Source organism: Lepidothrix coronata, unplaced genomic scaffold (assembly GCF_001604755.1).
Source record: "Lepidothrix coronata isolate B3197 unplaced genomic scaffold, Lepidothrix_coronata-1.0 Scaffold39, whole genome shotgun sequence".
In the NCBI taxonomy this organism is placed as follows: Eukaryota; Metazoa; Chordata; class Aves; order Passeriformes; family Pipridae; genus Lepidothrix; species Lepidothrix coronata.
In genome coordinates this window covers 2,960,020-2,982,645 of record NW_016690219.1, presented here as the reverse complement: position 1 = coordinate 2,982,645, position 22,626 = coordinate 2,960,020, and the positions used below count along the sequence as shown (strand labels likewise).

The 22,626-nt window shown below is 38.9% G+C and overlaps 1 protein-coding gene across 1 annotated transcript; it reads right to left on the bottom strand.

Annotated features, from left to right (window-relative positions):
* Positions 1-138: 138 nt before the first annotated feature.
* On the bottom strand, positions 139-19,925 carry GCFC2 (GC-rich sequence DNA-binding factor 2). The gene is made up of 18 exons (XM_017812987.1): positions 19,592-19,925; positions 18,458-18,565; positions 16,883-17,047; positions 16,013-16,231; positions 14,948-15,027; positions 13,937-14,052; positions 12,014-12,200; positions 10,919-11,042; positions 9,608-9,686; positions 8,276-8,388; positions 7,324-7,523; positions 6,749-6,902; positions 6,350-6,471; positions 5,091-5,167; positions 4,146-4,212; positions 2,063-2,209; positions 1,588-1,712; positions 139-1,217 (listed from the first exon to the last, which is right to left on the bottom strand). Exons 1-18 carry the CDS (start codon positions 19,923-19,925, stop codon positions 1,103-1,105), a joined length of 2,532 nt encoding a protein of 843 aa, XP_017668476.1. The 3' UTR covers positions 139-1,102.
* Positions 19,926-22,626: the final 2,701 nt, after the last annotated feature.

The window sequence follows — 22,626 nt, the reverse complement described above, 5'->3', positions numbered from 1 at the left end:
ACAGAAATTCATTATTAGAAAGCAGGATTTGCAACATAACTCCCAAAGGTAATGAGGGTTAGTGGAGCCTGAGGGTTTTCTTTCATACTTAACATTTTTGTCACATGTGAAGGAATTGAACTGTAGGAGTCATTAGCACAGAAAAATATTTTATTTTCAAAATAAAACAACATTAAAAAGTAATCTTTTGTCTGTTAACACTGATCAAAGCTATTTACAATTAAAATATTTGACAAAAATATATTTTTAACTTAAAAAATATAAAAGAAATCATAAGAGATTAAGTCTGCAAGAATTAAATTCTAGTCCCAGATGATTTTGGAGAAATACAGCCACAAGTAAACACAGAGTCTTTGATACACTACAGTTTCCACAGTGAAGCATCCCTGTTATTCTGTAAAAATACTTATTGTAAATATACAAAGTTCTAAAACATTAGAAATCTAACAAGGATATGAAGAAGTAAGGTTCAGTAGATCTTACCGGGAAGCAAAAAGGAAAAGTTTCCTAGAATTCCAATTCTTAGAAAGTAACTGAAGTTGGTTTGTACTTATCATTATGGTGTCTGTAGTAAAAGCTTGACTCCTTACACTGCCCCCCTTGTTTCTCTATCAGGTCCAAACTCTGGCAGTGTTATGAATTCTTTTTCACTAGGAATGGCTTAACAACAGCCCTCCCAAAAATCACTGTGGACCACAAGTTAGAAGAGCTCAATGACTGCTGAGTCAGAATGACATTTAGCAATTAATACTGAAAATAGCTTGTCAAATTGTCCAGAGGCTAGCAGTGACAAACTTCAGAGGCACTTTCTGTTTCCAGGAATCGTTCCCAGACAGATACAGCAGTAAAGCACTGTCATACATTTTAGAATGCCTGAACCATCACTTAACTTTGACAGCTGTAACTTCTAAAGACTCTTTAACCTAAGAGTAAATGGCAGTAGAAGATATTTGGGGAAAACACCTCACATATTTAACATTAGGACAGTGATTACCATTACATCTTTGGGTAGGCAGGATCCACTAATTAAATGTCATATTAGAACTGGTCCAGTGTGAATAGCAGGCTTGTTTCAGTAATGTAAGTACTGCTTCAAACATTTCTATTTCCCAATCATTGACTTAAGGTGCTCAAGTTTATGCTCGTCAAGGAAGTCTTCAACAATATGCAGAGCTCCCACTCTCACCAACAGGAGAAGAACTTCTTTTGTTTCATCACTATTTAAGAATAAAAAAAAAAAAAGGAAAAATATTTATAGCAGCATTTTTATGTACCTGTCTTAAGTACCCTTTATGTTTTTTAACTTTAAAAAGACTCAGGTATCTCTCCTTGGCCACTTGTCACCAGCTGACCTTGGCTTCTCTGGTCACCAACAGTACCCAACATCTACCACTTCAAACTATCACATTAAATGAGAACTGCAGAAGCACTCCTTCACATCACAATCCCTATCTTTTGTTTTATGTATGTATGTATGTGACAAGAGCATCCTTGACAGTGCAAAATATGTAAGGCTTAAGGAATTAAAAAAGTACTTAAAAGTATTGGAGGAAGCACTTTAATCCCAAGGAAAGCCTTATCTAATACCTGTGGTTATTCTTGTGTAGAGTACGGGCACATTGCAGCAAGTGCTGGCAGAAGTTCACTAATTCGGGGAGAGTTGATCCACTTTTAAGATCTTGGAACCATCTTTCTGGGAGGCAAGCAACCACCTGCTCACACAAAAAAATATTTGGAAAAAGCTTAAAAAGTATTTCAATATAATCAAGTCACATTACTTCTGACAGGAACCTCCAGGCAGGTTCAGTCATTATTAGTGTGGTTTTTCTTTCAAACCAAGATTATCCTTCCAAGTAGTTATTCTTAACAACTTAGAGACCAGTATTTGCTCTAAAATGTTTTTATGCACCAAGGTCATTAAAAAAAAATTAAAAACACATTTTAAATGTTGTTTAGGTTTTTTTTATTTAAATATTCCATCTTCATGAAGAGTTTTGACCCCTCTTTGTGAAAAAAAAAAGCTTATAGCATACACCCTCTTCCAGTATACGTTATCTTTTACCTTTTTACATTTTTCTATATTATCTGGCCCTAGAGGTGTGTTTAGGATGTTCAGGAGAAGGTAACGATTCAGTAGCTTGCTCAATCCCAAATCACGGACCTTATCTTCTTGGACAATCCCATCCCAAAGAACAACATTGGAAAGCAGCTGTAGGAACAAAGAAACAAAGAATGCGTATCTGGGAGCTGTAAGTGTGCTAAAACACAGTGTTACAAGTTTCATGCAAGAGAAAGATAAAACAGTAATATTATGTCCATTACCCCAGGATTCACTCTCCAAACTTACTGTGACTAAGCCACTAATAAACTGCATATCATAAATAATCTAATTAATTTTACATGTGCATATAGATATAGATATAGATAGATATACATACACACACACCCCCTAATACATGTATATATGACCTCCCAAGGCTGGGAAGAGCATTTTACCCTTCTAACAGGTTAACAATTTGCTAAGTTGAGAAGATTACTAAGTAAACTGTCAGAGAATCCAAGGCAAAACTGTAAAAAATTACTACATCTGCTCAGTCCCTCATAACATGATGAGGTTGGTGGCCACAGTTCACTGCAGCACAAAGATTTTTATGTCAGTATTATTAGGCACCCAGGGTTTTTCTTGTTGCCCCTATCACTATAAATACTTACAACTGTTGTCATTTTTGTGTCTAGTGTAAGGCTGTGTCTGTGAGGTATTTGCTCACAGACATAGGAAGGTAAGTTACTTGAAAATTAACCTGTTCTGAGTCAAGGAGGACAAGCAACTTGAATAGCAGGGAAACTGGAATACCATCTTCGATTTTAATGTTTTTTTATGCATCTAAATCTCATCTTCATAAGAAGCCTGCTCCCAGAGGAAACACAACTTAAGTAGAAACTGAATCACAGGCATTCAGGAATTCTCAACTCAGTACCCCAAAAGTAAAACTGTACTGATACTGCTTATATGAACACCACAGTGACTGTATTCTATAATAATGGTTACCATAAATAACACCATTTCATAAGGCAAACAGCCATTCCCTGTGATTGAGCTGGTCGTGTATTAGACCAATCATTTCTCCTCATCAGCAGGCCATGAAGGTCCTGTGCACCAAGGAGACAAACCAAACAGATTTCTTCTTTCCCTCCACATCACCCTCAAAACTCCTGGGTGACAGGGTGACTACCCCATCCTTACCAGCCTAGAAGGTCCCGGGCACCTGTCCAACCCAGGGGTGGTGACAACCCTGTCACAGAAGCAGAACAGCACACAGAGCACTGTCTAGAAAATCAAGCCATGACAAGTACTAAGGGGACCTTGAACCAGAACTGTTGCTGTACAGAGACACCCATGAGCAATCACAGTGGCCAGGGACACCTCCACCATCCTCCGCTTCCTCCAAGGATTGAGTGACTCATAGTCCTTCATGTTTCTAGTCTAAAATCTGACTTATATTACTGATTATGCAATCCAAATATTAAGATTTGACCCAGTCTACAGAGAATTCACATATTTAGGAGCCATAAACTAAGCTATGCTATAAGTTTTGTGCCATGTTACTTATAAAATTATGCTATGCTGATTTGGATTATAACAATACTGTGCCATTCTGGTTATAAAACACTATGCTGATCCTAAAATTCTGTTCAAAATACTAAAGCTTTAATTGTAAGTACAGCTTAGTGCCATCATCATTTTGCACAGGATCTCCAAAAGAACCTGTCTGTTCCCACAGTGTTGGGTGACAGTGACTAATATGATGTAATGCCAACAAGCCTGTGGACCCATTACATGAAAAAAAAAAATGAACCAGCAGGAGCAGATGGTGAGATCAGTTTCTTACCAGAAGATGTACCAGTTGGCTAAACAGAAAATGAAATGCTCGTTTATAGTTCATTCTTAAACCATCTTGCTCAGTGAAGGATGGGTTCTCTGTGCAGGTTGCACAAAATTGTTATCCATCCTAATAAAAATGTATTCAGATCCCAGGAATTAGACTTGAAGAAATATTTCCTGACTGAATTTTTTTTTTTTTACACTAAAATAAATTTCAAAGAAAAAATAAAAACACAATAAAAAAACCCTTTCTTTTCTCTACCTTAACAGCTGACCAAAACCGTCTTTCTTGAAATTTAGAACATGGTGACGACTTGTCTTCCACAGCGCTGGTCATGAGAAGAAGGAAAAAAAGAAGTTAAAATAAGAATTATTTTTTTAGTTTAAAAGAAGATAAACAGGCAACTGATCTCTCAGATACTGATGAATGTTAATTCTGTAATTCTTTTGGCCACAACCAGAATAAAGGCCTAGGGAAACAGCTGTCAATTTGAGCCCATTATAGTACAACTACTGTGAAATCATTTCCAATAAAATTACCAGCTGGTAACACCCATGTCTACGTTTCTTGGACTCGTATCAGAACAACAATGCTTAGAACCAAACATTTTCTACATCCCAGATTTAGCAAAGCTTCTCTCCTAGCTGTACCTTAACCCCACATGTCCCAGACTCCTACTTATTCCCATCTTTGAAATACTGTCCAGTAATCACAGAATGGTTTGGGTAGGAAGGGACCTTAGGACCATTTAGTTCCTGCAACAACCTAGAAACGTTGCTTAGAGCTCCAACCAGCCTGGCCCTGAACACTTACAGTGGCCACAATGAACATCAACAACAAACCCCCTATTTTAGGAATGAGAGGAGGAATCCAGGGAAATATCTATGGGATACCAGACTATCTAAACTAACACAAGACCTTCTGATGTAAGTCACTACACTAAAACCAGATCTGGACCTCGTATACTGAGCTGCTTTTGGTTACCAGTGCAAAAAAGCATTAAGTCAGTAGAGTTGCCCTTATTAGAAAGAGTTCATAAACAGGAATAAGGCTTCATAACCTTTCCTATAATAAAACCAAAGAAGACACGTTTGTTCCTTTTTCTGCTAATGGATGTCTACAATATATTATCTACATCAGTGGGGGAGAAAGGTCGAGGAACTAAAAAAAAAATATAAGTTATGAAGAGTCACAGGGTCATCTTACCTTTTAGGATAGAGAGGAATAAAGACATCTTCCTCTACGGATTTCTTCATTCTTAGGACAACTGTGTTCATCAAATCCTATTAAAAAAGAATTATTAATATGTCCTCAAAAGAAAGACTTCATATTCCATTTGTAACAATGGCAATGGTTATTTTGTTCATGTAGAAGTGTAATACGTTAACTAGAGATATTACAGTTGCCACTTGTATATAATATATACGAGACCATGAATATATTAAAACAGTAGAAAAATCACTGTTGCAATTCTCTACAGAGTTAATCTAGAGGACTCTTTAAAATGAAGTTATTTTTTAAGTGAGGCCTTTTATTGCACAAGGCAGCAGGAAAACTGTATAGATTAACAACAAATTAAGCTATACACATAGGATCCCCATGAAAAACTGTGAAATTCTACATAAAAAAATCACCATAGCTAGGATACATGTGTTTCTAGGCAACATGCTTTTAGGTGCCATGGATTGCCACCTACCTCTTGTTTATGTCTATTTATTTAAAGTTCTGGTTTACTTTACTTTCTGTACAAACAGTATCTTGGCTAAGGTCAATTGTACCCCTTGACTTCAAGTCATGGTTTCAAAACTGCAACCTTTGGAAGGCATAAACGTTTTCTTTAAAATACTTCTTTTCAGGGACCAAACAGCTACCTTATTTCACCAGTTTTATACTAAATGAACCTTCAAATTTACATCAGAACAAAACTCGAATCAGGCTAAAGAAGGGCTTACTGGAATGACTATGTGTATAAAAGTAATTATTAAAAGATTGCAAAGATTATGAAGAAGTTTTTCTTCTCACTAAGTAATTAACATTTGGGGATTTTCAAATTTCGAAATTCTAGGTCTACTTTACAAATAAAAGCTTAAATAATGAACCACTAGAACATTATTAGCATTCAAAGCTCAAATTTGGAAAGATAAGTGAATGTGAATCTAAATTCTAACCATGGTTATTGTGGTGAAATAAGATTAGATCTACAAACAGATTCTGAATAGGTACAGGCAGAATTTTTTTAGTAACAGGAACTAATTAGTGCCTCAAGAGTGTCCCATCATCTTCAACAAGGAGAGGATCAGAGACCTGGAAGTCTAACTATTAAATCATCTTAATATAAAGTGACAAAACAAACAAGTAATCAGAACCCAACAGCTTCAGAAGAATGTTCTCAGTGCCCACAGGAGCACACACAAAAGCACACAGTGGGCAAAGTTCCCCTTTCCCAGTACCACAGGAGCTTTTACCTCTCTTGCTCGACTAGACTCATTTTTGGAAAGGACTTGTTTTCCAAAGATGTTATTGCAAAGCTGCACAAGGTTCTTTGTCTGTGAAGTAGATAAAGGATCCCACACACTCTTCACAAATGCTGAAAAGAAATAGGAATTTATTTCATTCACAATGAATATACAAGTACTTATCCACCCTAGTTTAAAGACATTACAATGTAACAGAAGTAAATTGTATAAAAAGCTCAGCCTCTCACAATAACCTTAAAGAGGATACTCTAGCCTTACTCTGTGGAACTACATAATCACTACACCTTGGAGCAACATTATATAACTAACATTATTTGATAGCCACAGTCTTATTGAAGGTTTGATTGCATAGCTGCAGTGAACATTTTCAACACAATCTTATTATACCTGTAATTTTGGGAAGAATAGTTTTTTCAATCACTTTAGGCAAAACTTCTTGATCATGATCATCATCCCTTTTTGATTCAGACACGTTTTCTGCATCACTGAATTCTTCTATAGCTCTGAACCAGGGCATCTCTTCCAATTCTGTAAGATTCTGCTAAAAGATCACTCCTGTTAGTTATTCAGCTGGTCAGGATTAAGAGAAAAGCTCCATCCAACAATACCCAAGATTCCCACTTAATTTCAGATCCACCCTCAACACTGAATGGGTCAAAACAGCAAACCAGGAAAACTAGATTTAAACCTAGAATTAAAACAATTTTAAAGGGTGGGATTGTTGAAGTGTCTTCAAAGAACTTGGGAGAAGAATTCTTTTTACAGGGGATGTTGCAAAAGGAGCTGAAGGAAAGGGGAAAGTTTAGAAAACTCCAACCACATGCTTCAATTTTTGAGACAATACAGTAGCTTTGTATTAATTTCTAATGCACTGTGCTGTGTATAGAAAAAAATATTTTTTTCATATTAATACATAATACATACACACAATCTTTTAAAAAGGAGTCAGCTGATGCACCTACCTCAAGAGGATTCCAACTTATTAACTGAACTCTGATCAAAGGATTTAACAGCTTAGGCAGGCAGAAACTGATATAAGCATCACAGTAAGAGTCAGGAAACTTCTCTTTCCATTCCTGGAATTTCAACAGGATTTTTCTGATGTCACAAAAATCTGCATGTACATCTTCAAAGACTTTCCTACTATCCTCTAAAACGTTATCTATGGATAATATTCATTGGGAATAAAAAGAAACAATCACAGAACTTATTGAGGCATAAGCTGAAGAGTTTATGCATCTATAGGACATAATAAACATCTGTGTGATAATTGTACTTATTATTTATCTTTGACACACCTGACACTGAAATGGGTTTTAAAACTGGCTCCCTGGAAAACCCAGTCTTAGAAAACAATAGTGTCAGAAGACCAAAGAAAGGCAAGTTTCTTCATTATCTATTTCACAGATTTATATGACAACTATGTTTCAAACTTTATTCCACAGTGATAAAATTTCAGACATGAAAACTCTTCTGCTGTTATGTGAACAAAAGATATTATGCCTTTCTCTCCTCTTCTTCATCCATTCATTCCAGATAACTAAAACATCAACCTTTTAATTCATTCTCTACCTTTGGGAACAAATTGATCATACAAAACACGTTGTAGCACTGCATTGAGTACTGTCAGATCAGCTCCAGCATAATCTGACAGAGCTTACTCCTAGTTCAAGAGCCAAGTGCAATGCTGCCACCACAGAACTCACACCAAAAGAAATCTACAACCATCCATCTACTCTTCCCAAGTCATTAGTCAGAACTGCCTGAACGTATTTCTCTTCTACAGCATGTAACTAAGAACACAGAACTCAAATGAAGTATTTCTTCACCTTCACTTAAAAAAAAGAAAAAAATCATTAAAAAATATCAGAAAGGTATTTTGTTGTAGGACATCACATTAATACTGTCACCAACCTTTGCTCTTCTGGAACTCGCCCAGCTCTGTGGGAGTCAGCTCATCATCACTCGACATGCCCTCGTGGTGATCAGCTTCTCCTGATTGCTCCCTCGCCTGCCGTCTGCAAGTCCTGTATTTTGGAATGAACTCAGTGAGTTATCCTCTCCCATGCAGGCAGGAGGAAGCTGAATGAAAAATAATCCAACTTCAAAAGATGTACTTAAAGCAAGTTGTGAGAGCAACAGCCTAAGAAAATGCAATGAGAGAGCAACAGTAATTGTGTAACCATAAGGACACAAACTGTGGAAGAAGGAGGGGGTTTGGGAACTGACATAAAAGAGGTTAGAGCAACACCTCAGACCTCCCCATGAGCCATGTAATAACCTTCATTTCACCTCCTTCCCACTGATGAGGCTAACAACTCATCCCACCTGGAACACTGAGCATCTGGCACGGAACTGGACACTGTCTGACAGTTTCAGTGTGCAGTCAACAAATGAGCTCTTAGACTTTGTCACCTGAGTTCTGGACCACTTGTCCAACAGTCTACATAAAAACTGTGATAGCACCCATGTGCCAGTTGGGCTCAAAAACTATTGCAATGGCACCAAGAACAACAGGTTGTAAAATCAATAACTTGCATTCCTGCCACAGGAAAATGATATATGATAAGAAATTGATATTGTATAAATACTTTTAAACTGTTAATGCCAATTGATGTACGCAAAAGTTAACTGCTTCAAGCAAAAGTTCTTATTATACCATTTTTCATCCATTAAAATTCCAAGTCACTTGCTGCTTCAAAGTATAGTTACAAGTTGAGGCACCATTTCAACTGCAGAACTTTCAAAGCTCCCAATAATGTAAAAAAAAATTGGCATCAATCTCTGAACACTACAACATACCAAATGTATTATCTGTCACCTACATTGATAGCAGACCTGGGGCTAGATATCAATTTGCTTCACTCACCACCACTTCCTCAATAGAAACAATTTGCCCAATTTTCTTATTTATACATAACACAAAAATATATTTCTGCATAAGTTCATAATATTATTAATTAAAACAGGAAAGAAAAGGGTCCCCTCATATACTTTCACCTCACTTAAGACTTGTTAATCCAAAATATCCAGCTCTGTTAGCATTCAGATTCAAATCAACGTGAAGAGAATGACATTAACTGATAGACAGTTTCCAAGTACATCAAGTTTTGGAAAGCAAATACATATTTTTAGTGTTATCTCCTTTAGTAATCCTACAGGTTTACATTCTCCATGACTGCAGGAATGATAGGAAGTTAATGCACAGCACTTTGTCAGTTAAGTGCACCTCTATGCAATAGCTACCTTCGATGCTCACACATTTCCAGAAGCTGTGTCTTCTCACCAAATTCCAATCCACCTTCCACTGGTTTGTTATTCCCACCTACCAAAGACAGAAACAGTCAAAAACGAAATGACAAGATTCCTTTTTTTTTTTTCCAAACAGGAAACAAATAATCTCCTACTATTATTTTTTATTTAGAAAACAGCCAATGAAAAAAATCAAACTTCCTAATTGAAACCCCAAAGTAACTCAGAGTAAATTCCTTTATAGCACTGTTAGCTGGCTGATATGTGTACAACATGCCAAAAAAAGTGTACTACTACTGAACTGTAAGAAAAAACAGTCTTTCCACTATATTAAATACAACTAGGTACCTAAAACACAATTATAAGTGCTGCTAAACATGCAAGCACATCCTCATTTGTAATGAGCTGGAAGTAAAACCACTTTAATGGCAACTATTGTTATGGCATTACCCTGTTCTTCTTAACACCTGCTGTCAGTTTGCTGCACCATTTTACAAAATCATCCAGGCTGCTACTTTCTCTCATCAGCAGTTTATCCCATGAAGACTGAACCCATATGATTAGTAGTTACCAGGAACCAGTGCATCTGGCCTCCATCTGTTCCCAGCAGCTCCAAGCATATTGCTCTCAGCTTTGCCTAAACAGTTTTAAAGGGCTTGGGTTTGGAGGTCTGGTTTGTTTGGGTTTTTTAAATAGCAGCAGCAAGAGATTCACACAGCATACAAACAATACATTGGTGTGGAAGGAAAATATGAGATAAGAAAACTGCAGTAGCTTTTCCTATAGTGACTGCAACAGTTTTCTTTTAGATAAAACCCATACACGAAGTGGCTTCTTTCTTCATGTTCTGCCACATGTTTAAGTGTCACCTCCTGGTTTAGAATCTCCATTCTGAGCAGACACACAGCCTGATGTAAAATTGTCAACATTGACAATTAAACACCCTGCTTTTCCAGATATTCACAGAATTCCACAATAAGTAACCTTTCTCCAACTTAACACCTACTGGAAAACTGACTCTCATTTTTTAAATACCAATGGGAAATTGCTGAGTCAAATAGCTAAAAATTGACAAGGTACTTGGTTATGTTACATTCAAAGCAATTAAACCAGAGAAAAACAGTATCTTGGGCATTACTGAGGTAAGAATTTTAAATTAGGTGGAGTATAACACACCTACAGACAATAGAAAGGGGAAAGGAGATCAAAGACAAAAATTAAAAACTTGACCCAAAAAGTAACTGTGTATTTCTGCTCAAAGAGTGGATGTTTCAGTAAGAAAGTAACTTCTAACTTCATACTAACTTGTCACATGCTTAATATAAGCAGATTCATTTTTCAGTTCATCTTGCCTTCTCTTCGATACTGTCACAGCTTGTTGCTGAAGCAGTGCATGTGCAGCCAATTCCAGTTCATTAATGTCCTTCAGCTGAAATACAGGAAACAGTAATCAGGTTTTCAATTGATTTAAATCCCACAAGAAAGAACAAAAAACAGTTTCCATGGGTTTTTAGTATAGCTGTGAAATTAGAACTGAAGTATTATACATTGGAAAGTAAGTTCCTGATCATTGGAGCTTTCCAGGCTTTTTTATAAGGCTGAAAACACAAACTAAATGCCAGTTGCTCATCAGGGACTACCTAAGACTTCATACAAAAAGGTTCACCAATACACTATTGGTGCCCCTTGTTTGCTCTCAGTTTGCTTTTGAGCTGCCAGCATTAAAGAAAACATATTCATTAACTAACATTTCTTCTCTTTCTAGTTACTTAAAGAAATTCACAACTGCAATGCAATTAAGAGACATAAATTACATTTGATATCACAATCTATAGAGGATAACAGCAGTTTACTTCCAGTGATGCCAAACTTCAGGTCGCTCTTCCCCTTCTCCCAACCTTTATCCTTCTGAACACATGAAGTTTGCAGTTCAGGAAACACATACAGTCCTCACACAGCTCTGCTAACTCAATCCCAGCTTGAACCTAACACGAAATTCTTACTACCTCTGCTATGTAATCCTGAGTAAAGATGTTTTGAGATCCCAAAAATGAACTTGTATGTCACCTCTCATTTAACTTCAGTCCACTCTGCTTTCTAGAACTGCAGAAAACTCCCTCCAACAACATTTTGTTTTCATCCAACAGAACCTAAGTGAGACCATAGCTCAGGTCTGTATGCCTACATTACCTGGATCATCACTTCAAGTGAGGATTTGACTTGTTTTCTCCATATTTTGTATCTTTCTACATTGAAATTTCTAATACAACTGTGATTTTTAACTGAGTGGTGTTCTTCATCATTTCCAAACAAAAATGCTTCATCTTTCATTGACAGAATGCACTTTTATCATCTTAGAAAAAAAAAAAAAGAAAAAAGAGGAGAGAAAAACATACATACTTTTTCATTCAAACAGTTTATCAAGTTTTCTACGTATGTTTTCATGGCCCTGTAGAATTTGTAATTCAGAGCTGCATCTGAAGGCTTCTCTAACTCCTGGACAGTCATCTTTGAGCTCTCCATGTCCTCCATGTATTTTTCATACTCTCTCTGGTGGGCACGGTGCACATCCTGTAAGGATGTTATCCTAAAAGAGAAACCCAGACAACTAGAACTATTGCCAACTTAACAGCTGATGCATTCCAAACCAGATTTCCCATCATAATCACATACAAAATCTCCGCCTGTGCTAATAATAGTACTTGCATTTGACCTAAGCAGCTTTGAAAGATCTACTCATGCAAACATTTGCAGAAGTATGGGGTATGGACAAGCATAATGCTTAGGAGACTCAAATGTCATTTATAGTGTAGTGCTGGTTTTGAAAGCACCACTAACAATTTACCTAGATTCCTCAGTACACCACACTTCCCAAAACCTAAAAAGGTAAATCATAGGATATCACATTATCAAATGGATTGTACCCAATGTAATCTGGGGAAAACTACAGCTCACATCAGCATGTCCATACTAGTGCAATGTAAGTTGCATGGACAGCAGTACCTATAAACACTCACTACTAAATACAAACCAACTGACAACCCTTGATAGTATGTGATAAAACCCAAAATCTGATGTCCACATCTGTCACTATTAGATAGACAGCACATTTATATACATTAAAACTGCTTCCTCTCTTTTTTCCCCCCTTCCCTCCTTACATATCCCAAGTGTTTGCTCAGCTTGAACAAGCTTGTAACAGAACCAAGAAACAGATCACAACTTATTTCACTTCCCTGAACTGAACACTTTTCAAAGAAAATAACTGAACTAAGCTATTTTTTATTACTGTGCTAAAAGTTAAAAAAAAAAATCTATTTCAGCATTTATGATAAACACATCTATAAACTTGATATCAAACAGGTTCCCTCTCTCCTTATTGCTGCTTTCCAGACAGATTTCCTACTCTTGATAGCTGTATTTGCATTTTCCTTATTTGATTTTGTACATAAATTCCTACTTCAATTAACTCAATTCCTTTTAGATGAATATGGCAAAGAAAGCATGCAATTCCACAAGTATTCAGCCCGATTTAGTTACAATTCTTTAAACAAATGTGTCACTGATTGTCTGTACAAAGCAAGGCATATAAAGAGAGAGATCAGTGCAAGTTCATAGCACATATTTACAATTCAGTTGTATAATGTTACTTGTCTAAACTTATCTGAGCAGCTGCTTCCCAGTGCTCTGAGGGATGACAGGGGATGGCTCACCTTAAGTTGCCTGACCTCAGCTGACCTTCCCACACACCCTCTTGGAGGTTCCCACCTCCATCCCAGGACACTTCAGCTGCCCACAGAGCAGCTGAACTGCTGAATAAAAGTCACAGCCTGGCAAACGAATAAAGAAAAAAAAATCCAGAGAGGTTCTAAACAGGCTGTAGAGAACTTACTGCTGCTTTAGGAAATATTCAGCTATTTTTGCAGCTAGTCTAAGAACAACCACAGGAGAGGTAGGAGTGCCAGCTCCACCTGCCCCAGATGAAGCTCTGCTTGCTGGGCAAACATAACATCAAACCAATGCTCCCGTAAAAAACTACCAGCAAGCACAAAAAGCTGCTGCCATTTAAATTGAAGTTACTCTTTCAAATGGAATCTACTCTCTGAAGTTCTAGTTGACAAAAACACTCTTGAATGCTCTCCTACAACAAAAAAATTGCCAGGTAAAGTAAAAAATTTGCACTACTCCATTAGATATAAAAAAAGGTGTATTACTCATGAAAACAACCCAAAAGTCCCCCAATACACTGGAAAAAACAAGACTTCAAAGCTGTTATCTCATTCTGTGACAAAAACTCAGACAACTCATAAATTAAGGAGTTACCTTTCAGTCAGTCGCTTCTTCACAATTTCCAAATTCACAGGTGGTAGAGAAACAGAGGTATCAAACTTGGGTTTAGCTGGTTGATATTTATGCACAGAAGCATCATCATAAGTTTCCTACAAGAATTAAGTGTCAATTTTGAATACACCATTTATACTGTTTTTCTCTGCAGCTCTATAGATCAACAGAGACATATCATTTGGATACTAAACATATGATATAAAGACACATATTTCAATCACCAAAAAATCTAGCCAAAACACAAGTTGAAGCATGAAGTCTATGACTAACAAGGTCTACTGCTAAAAATTGTTGCAGTTTCCTGAACACCAGAATTAAGTTTTCCAGAAACAAGTAGAGTATGAGGACCTGGATCAAATCATACTGGATTTGAACACCAGCCACAGAAAGATGTAATTTTCTCCCAGTCCTCTACTCCCCAAAATTTGCAAATCGGAAAAATTACTACAATTATCAACTCTGACATAAAGAGCTGGCTATTCAGATATTCCTAGTCTCATCTAGAGTAGGTGATCCAAGCCAGAAACAAAACTTCCAACTCATCAGAATACAGTTTATTTCAGAATTCTGCTGAACTATGAAGAGAGCTCTCAGATTGCCACCCAACAGAAATTAAGGACAACAAAATAATTTTTGCTTTGCAGCTTTATAACACTTGTATTGTTTGCATACTCTTACTTTCAAGATCCCTTGCACGGCAGGAAAAAAGTCAAGAGTTCAAAATTTTCTTTGCTGCTTCGCAGTCTCTTGTCACACACGGGTACCTGCCTTTGGGGCTGACACCACTACCCTGCTTTCTCAACAGCCAGATAGATATTCCTTATCATCTTCCCATATTTCTAACCATCCTTTCCCTGAAGAATCAGGGTATAACTTCCTAAAATCCTCTCTAATGAGAGGCAGGAAGGAGATAGGACAGTACTCCAGACAAGTTCTCCTGTGCAAAGAAGCAAAGAAGCAACTTCTAGTTGTTAGGAAAGCATGTGTCACCTGAGAGAGTTTAACAGCTTTCTTTATTTGCTGTTCTTCCCACTTAGCTTCATCTTCACTTGATCCATCACCCACAGACACTGCAAGTTAAAACAATCATTATTAGATGGAATTGCATCCTTTATTTTTTTCCCCTCTCATGCTCTCCTCCCTCTAAAGCAACAGTGGGTCTCCCAACCACTACGAGGAAGTGGTACACATAAAAACCAGCAGGTGAAAAATATGCAGCCAGAGGACTTCCAAACCAAAAGGCAAGGAATGCTTGGAAATGGCTACTGGGATTTGCAGAATTCATACTAATATTAATTTCCCTAACGTACTGTTTCTCAGTCAGCTACTGCAGTAGGAGGAGAACAAACATCTTGGTTTTATGCCTCAAAGCAAAGCTGTGTATAACATGTAAATAAGAGTATAAGTACAGCCTGTAACCCACTGAGTGACATTACAGCCAACAAACCCTCAAGTGTTCCAAAACACTCTACTAAAGAAACAAAAATATCTCATTAGCATTAACTAGAATTGCAGAACTGGCTCGTAGTTATGCATTCCTTATAACCCTTATTCAAATAATAAAGTAAACCTGTGCTTCATAAACAACACTATTAAGCTCCAAGAGGATAAAAGCAATGGAAAAGCCAGGTATGTTTTGTGTGCAATAGGTGTGTTCACTTCTGAAGGGCTGGAATGCTGGTTTGTTTTTTTTTTTTATTTTTTTCAAGAGAAGTTATAATGTCAGTGCACAGAGAGGACTTGGAAGACCAGATCAGAAGCAGGAGGTAGGATTTACAATAACTTTATCCACATTAAATGTACCTCCTACAAGGCAATTTTTTGCAGTCAATAAAGCCAAAAAAAATTTTTAAATGGTTCTCAAAGTATCTTGCACAACTACAAGCAAGACCTAAACAGTTTATGTCCCATATAACCCACAAGTACCAGCTGTACAGCCTTTTTCCAAGAGCTCTGAGGAGCAAAGCCCTGCACTACGCTCACTGCTTACTGGACAAGTCTCACATTCTTCCAGACAGTAAAACAAAGCCACTGGGAGAAATGACACAAACTCACCCATTTGTTCAGTCATCCTCTGCCTAAGAGTTTTCATTTTAGGGGCAAAATCGATATTCTTTGTTTCAGACTCATCCTCACTCTCGAAATCACTGCTTCTTCTTCCTTGAGAGATGTGGTGACTGTTTGAAACATCCAATGGAAGATAATCAGCCTTGGTCCTGGCTAAGTGACGTTTCCTCCGAGCAGCCTCAACGTGAGCTGCACTGGGGATATCACCTGCACCAAGGAGAAAGAAAATCTAAGCAAAAGACTGAAAGCAACACCCTGTATCATTCCTAATGCCAATCATCACAACTGTTCAGCACCACTGTACAATTCTGAATAGGGGACACCAGATGTTTTCCTACTACACTTACCATGTCAAATATAAGAAGATGGAAAAGCATCCTTAAAAAGTGGCTCTCAGTCCAAAAACAAACCTCAGACCTTTTTCTTTTAAATAAAACTCTGTTAGCCCATCCTGGTTTTTTGTCTCCCCAAAAGATCAGTGTCACTTAATTTAGTGAGCTTACAAAGGAACCCAAAGTTTAAAAATCAGCCCCAAAGTGAGGTTTTATTTTCATCTCATGAAGGGAATTGTGTATTGTTAAAGAGGAATTTTCTGCTGCCTTTCTTCTACAGCCAATGGTCATAATTTCTGATCTGCTCCCAAAATCAACAAAGAAATACAACAAATATTTGCAACTAAAACAATGGAGGAACCATTGCTATTCTTCTGGAAGAAGGGTATCCCTGACTCAGCACAAAGAGATGCCTACATCTTACGTGATTTAAGCTGCGTGGGATTCGTCTCACCTAACTTGTCATGTACTTCAAATAAAGAATGTTCTAAAATAACTTCCTTAAAAAAAAAATCCAGAAACTAACCTGGTGATAAATCCTTCCTTCTCTGTGGAGAGTTGGAATCATTTTCAGAGTCTGAGCTATTGTAGTCCTCATTCAGTGAAGAATAAGTTTCATCCTCCTTCTCCTCATCCTCCTCTTCACAAGTGCCTTTGGTGTTGTCAGGTCCAGGCTCCAACTGGCAGATCTCTGTATTAGGGGGAAAAAAGTAAGATAAATGATTTTAGTTTTATTGCTGGAATCTGATGTGCCATAGCTGGTTTCCAGTAATTATTTACAGCTTGCTGCAGCAAAGACTGGTCACTTGTCCATCCCCACCTGTTCTCATCAAAACATGTCAAATTGTGACATTCCAAGATAGTCATTTACAAGCCAGTTCTTGTTTCAAATCAAAGCATCTTTGATAGTCCTTCTGAGACACAGGGCGTATTTACATGCACAAAAGCAATGAGATCAGCCTCCAGATAACAACTGATTAATATTCTGATAGCTTACAGTGTATTTGGGTTCTTGACTTGAAAAATTGTATTTAGAAAGCACTTTTTTAAAGCATTAACAATGAGGGAGCTCTTATTTAAACTATAAACATTTATGTGTATCTGTCTTGTCTATGGTTATTCTCAAACTCTTTAAAAATATTGCTTTCTTTTCATCTGCCACTACACCTTCAGTAAATCATCAGATTACTGAACAACAGAATGTGCCACCTTTTACCTTATATACTTTTATAAGAAGTTACTAAGAAAATTTACCATCTCATCTGAATCACAATCTCAAATGGAATTATTTCTCAATCTAATTTATTTTTATCTAACATTAGCAAATATAGTATATCTGTGAATTGACAGAGGTGTCAAAAGGGGAAGAGAACTTTTAGACACACTTGTTTGTAAAAACCACAAACTCAGAATTTCCTAGGAAACTCATCATAGAATGGTTTGGGTTGGAAGGGACCTTAAAGATCATGTAGTTCCAAACCCCCTGCCATGGGCAGGGACACCTTCCACTAGATCAGGTTGCTTGGGGCTGCATCCAACCTGGCCTTGAACAACAGGGAGTCCACAACTTCTCTGGGCAACTGACTATAGTTCAATGAAGCTGGGAATACAACCAGAATAATCAAGGCTATTGTGTATTTAATTAACATATTCAAATAGTGTAAGAGCACACAATTTAATAACACAAAGTTTAAGGTTTACATTAAGTTTTATCAAACAAAATCCTACTAAGCTCACATTTTCTCTCAATGCCAATACTCAGATCAAACTGCAATTTGACAGCAATAAGCAGTGAACAGGTGGCACATAGTTTGAAATATATGATGCTGAGGTAAAAATGTAGGAGAACTTTACTAACTGATGTACTATAGGGGTTGTGCATAATCAGATCTTTTCATGAACAGTCTCCAAGTTCTGATCTCTTTTACCAAGGTCATATTGAAAATAATTTCAACAGAAAGAGATTAAAATTATAAACCTGTAAAGTAACAACCAAAAAACCCCTTAAAATCAGTATTTGTGCATTACTCTCCACTAACTGATTTTGCAATACACTGACATATAAGTATTTTATAACATACTTAACTAAAAAAGTACTTACTTTTGCTTTCTTCAGCTTCTCTCTGTGCAGGCAGTAGGCTTTCCTTCTTTTGAATTCTAAAGGTTACTTCATTGAAAGATGGCTTTTTAACTTTGAAAAACTCTTCACCTATCCAGATAAAACAAAATGACTCTGAGTAACATTAACAAGAACAGCAACATCTGCATACACATATAGGTATCACATATAAAAGTGCATGTACATCTCTATGTGTGCATAGCATAAATTCTGAAGTTCTGGCTAGATTAAGTCTAATTCTTCCTATGGCTTTATCACTCATGATCCACCACCTCTTAATTAAAAACTGTGCAGCTCAGCCTCCTCAACACAGTAATGCTGCTGCACTGCTAAAACACTATTTCTTTGCAGCTTGTGTTCATCAAAGTGGCCACATCTTGCCATCAGCCACAAAGGCAACACCCTAAGAGTCAGTTAAACATTTATGTTTCACTTATTTAAGCTTATTAACTAGTCACAGAATCACACACTACTTGTTCTTTCTGGTTTTCTCCAGCGGTAAGATTTCAAATGTTTTCCAGACAAAAGCACGTGGACATAAATAATCATCTGACTGCTTTTCACAGAACCACAGAACTGTTACGGTTGGAAGGGACCCCTGGAGATCATTCAAGGTAGGGTCACTTAAAACAGGTGACGCAGGAATGCATCCAGGTGGTGTCTGAATGTCTCCAGAGGAAGACTCCACGACCTCCCCAGGCAGCCTGTTCCAGTGCTCTGTCACCTCAGAGTAAAGAAGTTCTTCCTCATGTTGAGGTGGAACTTCTCGTGCTTTAGTTTATGGCCACTGCTCCTCGTCCTGCCACTGGGCACCACCGAAAAGAGTCTGGCACCATCCTGTTGGCACCTGCCTTTGAGATATTTGTATGGATTGATCAGATCCCGTTTCTGTCGTCTCTTCTGCGGACTAAACCGGCCCAGCTCAGACTTTTGTATGGGTTTGTTCTGCAAACCCTCAACAGCCCTACCCACGACCCGGCACCGCTGGGTTTGTTCACAAAGAGGCACAAGGCGACCGCGCCCTCAGCCCGACGCTCGGTGAGGCAGCAGCCCCAGGCAGCCCTATCCCGGGGCTCCCGGGCCCTGCTCTCCAGGGACACACACACGATCCCTCACCTTCCCGTTCCTCCTCGCTGCCGAAGCTCAGCAGCTCCTTCCCTGCCCGGCCCGGCCCCGCCGCGGCCCCGGCTCGGCGCTGCCCCCGGCCCGCGGCCGCCTCTCCGCTCCGCGCCGGCTCCTCCGAGGGCAGCGGCCCCTCCGGCCCGGCACCCCCGCGGGAGTCCCGCTCGCCCTCCTCGGGCTCCGCTTCCTGCTCCGAGGGCGAGCTGGCGCCGGAGTCTGGAGATGGGGCGGCGACCGGTCCCGGCTGTGGCTCCGGCTCGCCCTCGCTGCTGCCGCTGGAGGCTGCGCGTCGCCGGCCGCGGAAGTTCCGCGGGGGACGGCGGAACATCGCTCCCAGGGGTCGTTCCCGGTGATCGTTCCGGGCGATCGCTCTCGGATCCCGCCGCTGATTCCAGCGTGGCTCCCAGCGCGCACGCGCGGCGACCCCAGCGCGCCGCGCCCGCCGGGAGTGGGCGGGAACAGGGAGGGGGCGGAGGGATGAGGGGACCGTGTGTGGTGTCTCGCCGGGGGAAAGTAAGGGGCGTTTTGTTGGTAATTCATTGGTCATTGGTCCGTGAAAACGTAATTTGTTTGCCCAGCTGTGAGCCCGTCAGTGCAGGGGCTGCCGTGGTGGGTGCTTGGAGACATAGGGAACACAGTCTTAGGCTCCGCCGGGGAAGTTCAGGTTGGACGTTAGGAAGAAATTCGTCACAGAAGGGGTGATAAGACATCGGAATGGGCTACCCAGGGTGGAGTCACCGTCCCTGGAGGTGTTTAAGGAAAGGCTGGTCGTGGCCCTCAGCGCCATGGTCTGGTTGACAAGGTTGGACTCGATCTCGGAGGTTTTTCCAACCTATTTGATTCTGTGATTCCGTGCCTGCCCTGCTCCACAGCTTCCTGCTGGGCCATCAAAAGCTTATCCGGTTCTGGTATTCTGAATATAATAATTTCTAAATCATATCCATCAATGATAACTGTAATTAATGACTACTCATAAGTATTTTTTTATATTTCTTATACGTTATGTAAATTAATAATAAATTGATATATTGTTGCTAATGTCTAACCACACAAAGTAGCTATTTTAGAATTAACAACAACATAAATTAATAACAAATAAATATGCCTTGCAAGGCCAGGTTGGATGGAGCCCTGATCAGTCTGGTCTAGTAGAAGGTGTCCCTGCCCATGGTAGGGAGGTTGGAACTGGATGGTCTTTAAGATCCCTTCCAACTCAAACCATTCTGCGATTCTATGATTATTATAAATTTAAAACTGATGCTATAGCTTATTGTCAACAACTAATCACACATTTTTCTCCCTTTCCTCAGGCTGAGCTCACTGGAGGAGTCAGGCAGGTGCCAGAGCTGGTGCGAGGGGAGGGGAACATATGGCTGGGAACAGAAGGAAGGTGGGATTGTGACAAGTGATGACAAATTGGTTTGCCTGGGGAGGAGTTGCACTGTAGCTTGTACCAGCCTTTGATTTCTGCCGTGCTGACTTGAGCTGTGTGTGATTTGCTGTGTGGAAAGAAAGCACATCCCACTCCAAATGAAACCAGGCAGAGCAAGTCCTTCAAGTAAGCTTTTGTGTCCCGAGAGAAGTACCCAAAAATAGCAAATATTTGAAATGTTCTTGCTTAAATTGCTCCACCTTTCTGTCCTTCATCTGTAAGACGAAGATACTAATATTAACTTGCCTCAGGAATCTTGTGAAGATAAAGCTGCATTTGTGAAGCACCAGTTACAGGAAGAACAACATAAAAACCCAAGAGAAAATCAGCTAAAGTATATTTCTATTCAGCACTGCTTCTGAATAGTTATTAAATAAAACCCAAGGCTTCTAGATGAATAATGAGAAACTTTTAAAAAACAATTCAGGAAGCACAATTCACCTTGCAAGCATTATTCGTTTTTCTGCACTGAAAAAGGCTGGGGTCTGTTGGGAAAATAAAGTAGTTTCACAAGTGCTGAAATTATACCTTTCTATGGATTTGTGCCTTAAATTGACTTATTGCAAGCTCTGATTCAAAGCTGTCTGTGGAATTGAGATGTGCTTTCCCTGTGTAGTTCCTCTGACTGAGGGGTAAAGTCAAGGATAATCTGGGGATGCACAGATATATTTAGTTGCTCCATTGTGACCTGGGCAAAGCAGAGTTTGCTGTCATAGATTGTCCTGGAATAATGGCCACGGAGTTGCCTGTTTCTCCTTTACCACTCCAGGACTGATGAACAGTTCATGATGCCAAACAAAGATCTTATGGGATTTACCAGGAACCTTTAAATCCTTGTAACACTGACAGAGCTCCTTTCCCTGGCTATGAGTCTGTATTAAAATGTTTCTTCTCTTTCTTCTGATTTTAAATCCTCTCAATCTAGCGAGTGCTACTCAGGCAGGACTGAGCTGGCTCCTTGTAAGAGAAAATGGTTCAGGAGTTCAGCATGGCAGAAACATGGGACACAACTATTGTACACTTGGTATTTCCAGCAGGCTGAAACTACCATGCTTGCAGTTGTCACTCCAGTTAATATGCTTGCTAAGTGCCAAGATATTAATCTAGGCAGTGGCATCCAATCTAGATGATCCTCGTTCAGAAGAGGAAAAGCAAATTGAGCTGCAGCAATGCAGCATAGTATTTCTTGGAAGGACGGCCAGTGCCAAGTGCCAATGGATTTATCTTGTTAGGCAGTAAAAGGCTTTTTCCTGATGCTGCTGACACAGGACAAAAAGATAATTTTGCCTTAAACTATACAGAGCTGAAAGTTAAAGGTACCAGATAGATAGGTGAGGATTATAGGTCAGAAATATTAGAATTGTTTGTTCTTAAACAACCATTTTAGTGATTCTGCAGTCTAACCATTCCTCAGGCAGATGAATTTTCAGAAAAGCTGAGTAAATCAGCAAATTGTTATAGATTTCCCTTTCCAAAGCAAGAAGCAGCATGAAAGCAAGATAAACTTGGCATGAAAATTCAAGCAAAGCATTAATGGCTGATAGTATGGTCTCCTTTCACACTCCATTGATTTCAGCTCTGGCTTGAACTCTGTTAA

What these genes read in the sequence shown, in the direction of transcription:
- GCFC2 (XM_017812987.1), bottom strand. Translation starts at nt 19,925, where the DNA reads ATGTTCCGCCGTCCCCCGCGGAACTTCCGCGGCCGGCGACGCGCAGCC. An exon ending in CGAGTTCCAGAAGAGCAAAG is followed by an intron (nt 7,524 to 8,275) that starts GTTGGTGACAGT and finishes TATTATCCATAG; the next exon opens with ATAACGTTTTAGAGGATAGT. An exon ending in GGTTTTGGTCAGCTGTTAAG is followed by an intron (nt 2,210 to 4,145) that starts GTAGAGAAAAGA and finishes TTGTTCCTACAG; the next exon opens with CTGCTTTCCAATGTTGTTCT.